Genomic DNA, 10,544 nt, shown 5'->3' with positions numbered 1-10,544 from the left:
ACATCGTTCGCAACGTCATCTACTGGGCCGAGCTTTTTGCTAGGAAGCCGGTCTATGAGAGACCCCAAGTTTATGAACCCGACACAACTACACAAGCATCTCCTTCTCCGGTGCCTGTGGCCTTCGGCTCGAAATAGCTAATGATCCCTCATTTTTCTATATACGTAGCTTTTACTATACTTAAAACAACTCCATGAGACTTTCTATATTTTTTCTAATTGACAGGGATAGAGATTTTGGTTAAAAAAAACTCCAACAACTTCTTTAATTGATTAATCCAAATATATCCATCTTCTATTCCGAATTTCTTGCTAGCCAAATATAGAAAACGAGATAGAGTGCACATAAGATTTAGAAAATTTGCTGGAGTGTCAAAAGATATAAATAGTGATTTTTATGCAAATGACTCTCAAATAATAATTTAGAGAGTGAACTTTAGAAAAACTCTTGGATATATATACTCATAGTTGGAGGACCGGACACACCCTGTTCGTTTGAGGTTATTTAGAACTATTTTTTAGTCATAAAATATTATTTTTCTTTTACAATATTTTAATATAAGCATTAACATAAACCAAATTTTAACATCAACTAACAGGGTGAGGCAGGCCAGAAGTATCACTGTTGCTCCTATGCGTAACATAGCAGGTGTGGGGGAACTGGCAGAGCATGCGATGCGGCAGAGGAAACGTGTGAAGGAGAGGGCATCAGTGGCTCTGTTTGTGCATGCGGTCAGTTTTTTTTCCTTTTTTTTTACCCAAAAACAGCTGCACGTACCATGTTGGAGAGTCTTCATTTTAATTTTTTTATTCACCTCGTTTGTTGGTTTCAGCCAACCTTATTCAATCAGCCAATAGTATTTCTCTCTCACAACAAACCAGCTTAATCCAGTCTAGAAATCAACCAGCGAACACGCCGATTGAGTGGGTCCCGGCTTCTGCTAAAAGCTGATACCTGTACATCCTATAAAACGACGGTCTTTGTGAGATTTTTTTTCAAACCTTACGACGACAGTCTTTACGGCCTCGTTCGGATGTTATGGCTCTGGAAGAATTTGGATGGTTTGGAAGAATTTGTGAGAGAAAAATATTGTTCCAGATGAAAAAAAATAAGCGGATTAAGCCGGATTCAAGGGCACGTGAACGGGGCCTACAAGACTGAGGGAGTATATCTTATAAAATTAAAATGTCTTATAGTTTGAAATAGAGGGAGTATAAGGTTTAGATCTAAGAACGTTGTGTATGATTTTTTTGGTAATCAAGATGGTTTCAACACCAGAATTTATAAAATATAAAGTTGTAGATCTATCGTTCTCTAAATTTTTTTTTTAGGGAACGTCAGGACCCCTACTGAATCGTTCTCTAAAATCTTGATCTAAGCTCGTATAGATTTTTTTTTTTTTAAAAGTACGTCAAAATCAGCAGCAAGGAAATTCCATCCGTTCACTTGGACACATGAATTAGCATGGGAGTATTAATCCTGTAATTTCTGTTGGGACAAATTATTTTTTCAAAAACGAATTTAAAATACAAATATAAAAATTCTATTACCAATGCGCCTGCCTCGGCCCCGCGCTAGCCACTCATTCAAAGAGGCCGAAACTGAGCCCGGCCCATGAGAGCCCAGAATCAGTCGCCTCCCTCCATCTTTGACCCAGTCGTCCGTGACGACGTCGTGTTTTCTTCCTTGCTTCGCCAGTCTCATCCCACGCGCCCGCAGCCCGCTCCTGTTCGCCGTCCTCTTCCTCCATCTCACCCGTCCCTCTCACCGCCTCGTTAATTTTTCGCCCCCATCTTTGAACGCCGCGGCTCCAACCTCCATCGCTCCCTCCCTCCTCGCCCCCTCCGATCCCGCACCTATAAATCGAGCCACCGCAGCCGTCGCAGCCGCCACAGCGGACCGCAGGCACGAAACCACACAGCTCGCTGCTGCTCCCGTTGCCCGTGTCCTGCCGTTCTCCCGTCGCCGGGGGCGGAAGGGTTAGCGAGGCCGGCCGGCCGGCGATTAGGGATTGCTCGGGAGCCCCGCGATGGCGAAGCTGTACGTGCAGGCGTTCCCGCCCGCGGATCTGAACAAGAATACCGAGTGGTTCATGTACCCGGGCGTCTGGACGACCTACATCCTCATCGTCTTCTTCTCCTGGCTCCTCGTCCTCTCCGTCTTCGGCTGCACCCCTGGCACCGCGTGGACCGTCGTCAACCTCTTCCACTTCGCGGTAACCGCCTCTTGCAATTCTTCTCAAACCTCAAGCCTCCCCTCCCGCCTCGTTGTGCGTGCGGAGTTCCCATTTGCTGCTGAAATTGTGACCCGGGGTGACTTAATGGATCTGAATTCTTCGAGAGGCTGTAACCAATGCTTCGGTCCGCCCAACGCGGTCGTTAATGCGGTGATGCTATCTGCGTAAGAAGCTTGCTTCGTGCTCCCTCAATTGGACTGATAGGACATCCAATATAGGAGTTAGTTTAGGTGTGTCCACTTGGCAGAATTGCTTCACCAAATTGCGCGTAAAGGTGACCATTGGCTGTTAGCTTATGTGAATTTCAGGGTACTTCAGCATTCGAGTTTAGTTAGTTCTGTTCAGAGTGGTGACCATATAGTTAAGAACATAACGAATATTTTCTGTGTACATCAGCCGAGTAAAAATGGACTTCATGCATACATGATCAAAGTTGGTTGAAGCATATCTTTGCAAGCATAGTTTGTAAATTCGTAATGTCTGAAGGCCAAATAACACAAATATCAGCATTGATGATGTTGCTACATATTTTGTTAGCTTGCCTAGTAGTCTGCCTTGTTTAGGAACTTCCAAATATGTACAAATGGTACTCTGGCATATCACTTTTAGTATGTTTTTGCCTCAGATGATGAATTCCTCACTAGTATTAATAATAATATTGCAAACTGTTCTCATTGGGATTCTCACTTTGTTAGCCTATAGGTGTTTTTAAATGTTCCCTATCTTCATTTAAAGTAAAGCAAAGGGAACATATTAGATACTGTTGATACAGGGTTTGGTTTCTTGAATTTTCCTGTACTATCTGTTAAACATTTCTCTAAGCAACTTTGTCCAAATAACACTTGCCATCTGGAATGTGAATCCTATTTTTCAGATCACATACCACTTTTTCCATTGGAAGAAAGGAACACCTTTTGCTGATGACCAGGGAATGTACAACGGATTGACTTGGTGGGAACAAATGGACAACGGCAAACAGCTTACTCGTAATAGGAAGTTCCTCATTGTTGTTCCTGTAGTCCTGTAAGTGCTGCCCATCGTATTTCTCTGTTCAATTTCATTTTCATTCTCTATGGCTATGTTTAGGAGAAATATTATGTGATAGATACACTCAAAATGTTTTGTCGACCCAGAACGCAATATCATGAGAGATATTTGAAACCGCTAAATGTTGATTTATATAGGATATGGTTATGTTCCGTTAATACTGAATGGCAGATATAGTTTCTTTCACTTGTATTAGATCATGCATATAGGTATTCTGATTTTCGTAGCCTAATCTGTGTTTGTTTTTTTTCTTTCTTTTTAATAACTATTGAATGGTTTGTACACCATCCCTGATGTAGTTGTTTTTGTGATGGTTGACTTAATAGGAATATTCCATATTCCTCCATAGTATCTGATCTGTATATTAGTCCACTACGTACATGTTCTTTTTCCTAAAAAAGTATTCTGCAGTTGCTGCAGTTATATGCTATCTCTCGATCCTTTTAGAATTATTCGATTGCTCGGATTTTTTAATGGAAACTGTAATCTCTATGAACCCAGGCTTATTAATGATTCTTATATTTCAGTTCATTTGAGACCACTGTTGTGGGAAATCTCACTGTTTACCACCCTGTTAGGCCAACGACCATTACTAATTACTGAAACCATAATCTGTATGACTCTGGACTTATCAATAATGTATTATATTTCAGAAATGCAAATGAGTCCACTATTGTGTGAGATCTCACTGTTTATCCCCATCAACTGTGTTGTTGAGGTTTGACGTATGGTCCATAACCCCTATCCTTGCTTTGTAGGAAATGAAAACTTTTATGTGTAATCTTTGACTCCATTGGTGTGCGATTTGTTTGTACACGTTAGTTTCTTATTTTCATATTGTTATCTCTAAATTAAATGAAATCTGATACTAAGAGACACTTTATGTAGGGAGCCGTGTTCCCTAATAGTTGAGGCCCTGTTTGGTAGAGCTCCACTCCTTGATTCTTTGATGGAGTGATTATAGTTGATTTTGTTGGGGGAACAGGGTGGGGAGCAGGCGAGAATTGATTCTGGAGTTATTCCGGTGGTGATTGAACGGGGAGCAGTGAGGAGCGTGTTTTTTTAGCTCCCAGCTTCTAGTCTAAATGGAGAAGTGCGTCTTGTCTAGTCCCCATCAGAATCTGTGCGGGTTTTTGCTGTTGGCTGAGTAGTGATTCTCACATAGAAGCTGCTCCAAGGAGTGCTGCCAAATGGCCCCTGAATGCCTTGTTATCCCTGACAATAAAACAAAAGAAGGGTTGCCAGACACCCCATAGTAGTGACTCTACGACCTAGTTGGCAGGTTATATAGGAACTAGGAAACCATCTGTTCATTTAGGTAGCCTACTTGACTTGTTTAGGAACACTACCATAGATATAAATCATGGAGAAAATTGCGGAGTGTAAGGTATTGCCTGTTTATGCATATGACTTTTATCATGGTTCTCAAGGAATGAAATGAAAGCATGATCGCCAATCTAATCCTCTTTGATGATCTTGTCAGAGAAACAGATATAACTTTGCCCTGTGGAAACTAAAATACTCTTAGTATAGCTTTCGTGCAGATAGTCAGGGCAGTTTCTGTGAAAATATGAGCTTGCCTTTTTGTGCTTGGTGGCTGCGAACTTGTTGATTCTGTTCTAGCATTACTATCGGTCATCACGAGAAAAAAACTTAGTGCAGTTTGTCCCTTTAATGGTTTAGTAGTTCAATACGAATATCTGATGGAATCATGATTTACACTTTCCACAATGTGCAAAGCTGGAATAGTGTTGTATTTGATCATTGAAGACATTTTCATGCCATTTAATGACACCATGCACTTAGATTTCATGAATATTGCCCCTGCTTGCTGCTAAGAGGAAAAAGGCCATTTTAAAATTAATTAGGAAGTTAACGTTAAATGGTAATATGGTAGTGTAAGCAATCAAATGTCCACTTTGTGTAGCAGCCACACTTTATGTTGAAAGCATAGTTTTTAAGGCGGTAAGGCGAGGCGTGACGACCCACCCCCTTCCAGACGCCTAGGCGAGTAAGGCGTGCGGCGAGGCGACGCCATACACATACTATAACCTACTATGGAGCAGCACAAACATACCTTGTTGCTGTCAATCCTAGAGCTCATGTACCAGCAATCCTAAAGGCAGAGCATATCCAAGGAGAAGAGCAGAGGCCTACAGTGGAGAGCGGGAGCGGAAGAGTTACCTGTGTACCGCGAGCCTGCGATGACGGGCCAGACGGGGACACAAATCGATGGAGCGGAGGGAGGAAGAATCAATTGAAGGCACGAATCGACAGAGAACAATCGGGGCCGCAAATCGATGGAGAATCGGAAGGAGGAACGAATCGGTGGGGTGAATCGGCGGTGGCGGCAGAGGAAGCGCAAATCGATGGAGCAGGAGCAGCTGGACAGAGGCAGCGCGCCACCACCGTGTATTCCAGGTGCTACGCCGGCCACCCTCTTCCCTTTTCCCTCTTTCCCTACCACCCTCGCCCTTTCCCTTCTCTCAATTGACGTGCTGGCCTGGGGTCATGGCCCCGCAGGGGGTGTAGGAATTTCCCTGCGCGTGGAACTCCCCTCGACTTCCCGCGCGCTGAAACCTTGCTTCTTTTCCCACCTGCGCGCTGCTCCTGCGCTGCGCCATCCAAGATTCCGCGCCTGCGACGCCCGCCCAGCGCAAAAGGGACGCCAAATCGCGCCTAAGGCGACGACTGCAGACGCCATATCCCTCAAGGTTGTGGCGACCCCGACGCCCAGGTTTGAAAATCGCCTGGACGCCAAGGCGACGACTTAAAAACTATGGTTGAAAGTTGAAGGCTTTGTTTGAAATTTCATGTTGTTCTCTCTGCTCTGAATTTGGTTGTCCATACCCAGAGTTCACTGGGTTGTCCATAGCCACAGTTCACTGGAGAAATTTGCTGCTTCAACTTTGTGATCTTCTCTGTTCTGAGTTCTGTTCAATTTGTGGAAACTTGCCTTTTGCTTCTAGTAATGTCTCTATACTCTATAGTAGGCTATGTAAGTTGCTTATGTTATTCTGGGACCTTCTAGTATACTGGGACCACTCACTGGATCTACAGGCATGAACACATCCCACTTTTCTTTCACTGTCAAGAAAGCAACAAGCTGCACTGAGAAAAACCACTTCATGTGTAGCATTAACAATAAGCTATAGTTAGCTGTCTTAGAATAAGTGTTATTATCTATGGCATGCTTAGTGGGGGAATGTGGGATAAACCTTGAATATTGCCATGTAGGTGGTAGAGCACATTTTCTAGTTGTAGCATGGACATTAGAGTTTGTCTGCGACGTATTCTTCACCAGCCGGTGAAGAATTCAGCCGGATTTCACTGTTTGAAGCTGAAAATCACTGTTTACTCTCTCACAAATTCCTCCAGATTCCTCCAAAATTAATGTGTACAATTCAATGCCTTGCCTGCATTTGCATTGCATAGCATAATGGTGTTCACGGTAGTGCAATGCTGCAGTAGTTTTGACAGATATTTATCAGCTTGTACACATTGCTTACTGTTCTTTATCCTGAGTGTGTTATAACTGTGGAGCTGTAGAGCAATTAATATTGACTGATCTTTCATGTGACTTCTGCATTCTCCTGTCGCTAATCTTTTCAAGCACTCAATCAGATTCACATGGCATATAGTGAACAGCATGATAGACTATACCTAATCCTAAAAAAAAGTTAACTACTTTTCATGCCTGATTCGTTACGAATGTAATGCAGAATCACACTATTTTTATCCATGATTCACAGAAAGATACTCTCGGCTATGTGTTTTTTTTTGTCTCCAGTATTTTTGTTACTAACTGTAGTTTGCCTTTCCCTCCACATTTCCTTGACAGGTATCTGATAGCTTTGCACACCACAGACTACCAACAACCTATGCTCTTCCTCAATACCCTTGCCGTTAGTGTGCTTGTGGTCGCCAAACTACCGAATATGCACAAGGTCCGGATTTTTGGAATAAATGCTGAGAACTAATCAGCGTCATCCTTCACCAGACATTTACCTATATATATATATGCTTTTCAGAACGGTCTGTATGTTCCCCTGTGCTTAGTTGGGCTCATCAGAGTACCAGTGTTTAAAAGTTGTTAGCAGATGGGCCTTGGTCGTTGTATAGAGAAATGCTCAGAGGCTGGAAATGTCGCTGCTGTACATCTGATGTGCACGGACTCTGTACACTCTTAATGTTGCTATACTATATGGTTTGTTGTGAGCATCTGTCAGTTGCTATATGTACATGTACAGTATCATTCTTGCAGAGCAATGTTTTCTCAGCTACCATAATACTAGTACCAAGATTGCAATACAGTACTAGCTGTGCGTATGGCAGGTGATGATGGATAGAGGGGCAAAATTATTACAAACAGTTTTGCACAGGCCGTCAGATATACGTTTCTTGGTAGGAAAACTGTTTGCTTGCCTGACATTGCCAATTTGGCATGAACCGATCGTACATCCGAATCGTGTGTCACGAGGCTCCACTGTCCACTCTGAATTGTTGGTGACAATCCAATACCCTTTGGGGCTAGTCTGTCTGTCAATTGCGCTTATCGACTTTTACTCGTGCTGAAGGTTGAATACCGGCAACTCGACAGCGCCGGCTATATATTGACGGTTGGACTCAGGTTCACGCCTTCACGGTAAAAGTAAAACTCTTGTGCCGGGGGTAAAGCTTACCGATTATTAGAACTGCCTGCAAGTCAGGCTGTTTGGTTTATCCTCCTAAACTTTAGTCGCTGTCCCATTAGATGTTTAGACACATGCATGAAGTATTAAATATAAACTAATTACAAAACTAATTGCACAGCTTGCGACTAATTTACGAGACGAATCTTGTAAGCCTAATTAGTCCATGATTTGACAATGTTTTGCTACAGTAAATATGTGCTAATGATGGATTAATTAGGCTTAATAAATTCATCTCGTGGAGTACTGACTGTAATTTATTTTTTTTATTAGTATCCAAACACTCCATACAACACCCTCACGTGACACCTCCTAAATTTTAATCACCGGATCAAACTCCCCTTAGTCAGCTATTACCATCAGAAATTCAGATGGCAGCTTCCTCCCAGATCCAGATGAGAAGTCGAGCAGAGTGACGCACGCCACGCGGTAACAGTGACATCCACTGCTCAGCATCCAAGTCGCACGCAGACACCTGCAACAGGTGGTCGGTGGACCTTGGTCGTCCGCTGCTGGTACGGGCTGCTGTTTCGGCGGCCTCCACGGCGCCACCGGGCCGCCAAGCGACGGCCATGCCACCAAGAGGAGATCGAAATCGCATGGCTAGCAAACAGTATCACGGAAAGAATCGCGTGCTACGCAACGCCGGTGAGCGCGTTCTACGTCTTTGAGCCCCGGGCGGCGGCTGCTGGTTCACGCTTCTCAGCCGTCACTAGCTAGCAAAATTTTATTCGTTTTCGCTTCATCGATCAGCCGTGACAATTGCCCGGCCGGCAGACCTAGGTGAATGGAAGGGCTTTTCCGCTGCCGGCCGGGGTCCGCCGGGATTGCGTTGTCTGCGAGTGCGGATGACGGTGGAAACATTGCCATCGCCCGCGGATTCCCTGCACCTGCACCCCCCACCCCCCCTCAGACGCGCGTTTCACCGAGACTGGGAAAGTTGCCACGACCTGTTTTTTTTTTGCTAGCACAGTACTGTACATGGCAATTGGCATGCTCCCCATCAGCTGCCGAGTTGGTCTGATCCCGTCACCACAGTGTACAGTGCGCACATGAAACATGTTTCTTTTTGGCAAAGCGTGCGCTCCAGTGTATTTGCTGTTTGCAGCATGACTGTGAACCACTTGCGCACGAAACATGTTTCTTTTTGGCAAAGCCAGACCAGACACAAACGCGCCACACCGTTTGCAGCATGACTGTGAACCACCGGTTCGAGACCGAGCTAGCTCGTTAAAATATTCTGTATATTCGAGAATTTATTGGCCAGTGGATCTTCCCGCACAAAGGTGCAGCGAGGAATGGCGTTCAGTTCGGCTGCACAATAGCAGCCGACTCTCGAGGTTCCATGATTGTACTGTACCAGCCATTTGTTGCCACGATGACGAACATGCTGGCATGGAGAGCAGTGGTATGCACCGGCACATATTCATGCACGCCAGTCCTTCCTGACAGGAACAACATTGCCCGCTCTAGCTAGTACCGTCGCCGTATGGCTGCTCTCTTTTTTTTTCTTTTCTTTTGCTGTCTGAGACTACTCAGCTCCACTCCAGAAAAAAGTTCAGTTACGAGACCACATAAAAGGATGCTTTAGAAACTTCAATTTTCGTGGAATTGCTCGACAATGTAGTTTGTGGAGCAGTCCCAAATAGGCGCTTGCAATCTGCTATCTCCGTCGTGAAAAGAATGTGATTCTAGATGCATTCTCGATTATGGTGTCTAAACTTCAACCAAATATATAGATAAAAAATATTAATATTTATAACACCTATTTCATACGATAAAAATTAATATTTTTATATAAATAAGTCAAATATGACATACTAAAACAAAGCACTATTCTAGAATTGCATCTTTTTAGGATGAGAGTACAAGTTAACTGGGTGCGGTCCGGTTCGAGCATTGCTATTTCTATTTTCCGGATGTTTGCTCAATGTGTTTTGCAATGAAAAGGCTCATGTCACTCACCAAGTCACCAACATCATAAAAACTCTTATATGTGTTTCCCTTAACTTTCTAGTGGTCCGATTTTGAAAACTGGCGATCACAGTTTAACAATCGCCGCCACCAATGGAAGATCACTAAGAACTCACTACTAAGAGGACTTTAGAACGATGTCCCAATTTAGCATTAGTCTTGGTATTTTTTTTTTGCCCTCGGGACTAAAGGACCATTTAGTCCCGGTTGGTAATACCAACCGGGACTAAAGGTCCCTGTCCAACGGTCGTCCGCGGGGCAGGAATCTTTAGTCCCGGCTGTTATTACCAACCGGGACTAAAGCTTTTAGTCCCGGTTTGGGTGATGCCCCGGGAATAAAGATTAATCTTTAGTCCCGGTTTGGACCCCTAACCGGGACTAATTATCCTGGCCTATAATTCAGCTCATTTCTTCCTCCCCGAGTCTGAGCCATTCCATTCAAACTCACTGCCTCTGTTCTTCAGCTTGCTGTTGTTCTTGCTCTCTCCCCCTCCATTGGTGTTGCTTTTCGATTTTGGAGGTAACAAACTTAATCCTCTTATGTTTTATCAGTAGCTTATCTCATTTTGCGATGTAGATGCATGTGTAACTTTATA

General features: G+C 43.8%; 1 protein-coding gene across 1 annotated transcript; it reads left to right on the top strand.

The window, feature by feature from the left end:
- Positions 1-1,706: 1,706 nt before the first annotated feature.
- On the top strand, positions 1,707-7,504 carry LOC136467442 (uncharacterized). Its single transcript, XM_066466151.1, has 3 exons — positions 1,707-2,215; positions 3,111-3,259; positions 7,125-7,504. Exons 1-3 carry the CDS (start codon positions 2,030-2,032, stop codon positions 7,261-7,263), a joined length of 474 nt encoding a protein of 157 aa, XP_066322248.1. The 5' UTR covers positions 1,707-2,029; the 3' UTR covers positions 7,264-7,504.
- Positions 7,505-10,544: the final 3,040 nt, after the last annotated feature.

Source organism: Miscanthus floridulus, chromosome 7, assembly GCF_019320115.1.
Source record: "Miscanthus floridulus cultivar M001 chromosome 7, ASM1932011v1, whole genome shotgun sequence".
Classification (NCBI taxonomy): Eukaryota; Viridiplantae; Streptophyta; class Magnoliopsida; order Poales; family Poaceae; genus Miscanthus; species Miscanthus floridulus.
The sequence above is the reverse complement of the archived record's forward strand: the minus strand, read 5'-3'. Positions and strand labels throughout refer to the sequence as shown.

Excerpts from the sequence above, each read along its gene's own strand:
- LOC136467442 (XM_066466151.1), top strand. The coding sequence starts at position 2,030 with ATGGCGAAGCTGTACGTGCAGGCGTTCCCGCCCGCGGATCTGAACAAG. Across the intron at positions 2,216-3,110 it reads TCAACCTCTTCCACTTCGCG|ATCACATACCACTTTTTCCA; the intron begins GTAACCGCCTCT and ends CCTATTTTTCAG. Across the intron at positions 3,260-7,124 it reads ATTGTTGTTCCTGTAGTCCT|GTATCTGATAGCTTTGCACA; the intron begins GTAAGTGCTGCC and ends TTTCCTTGACAG.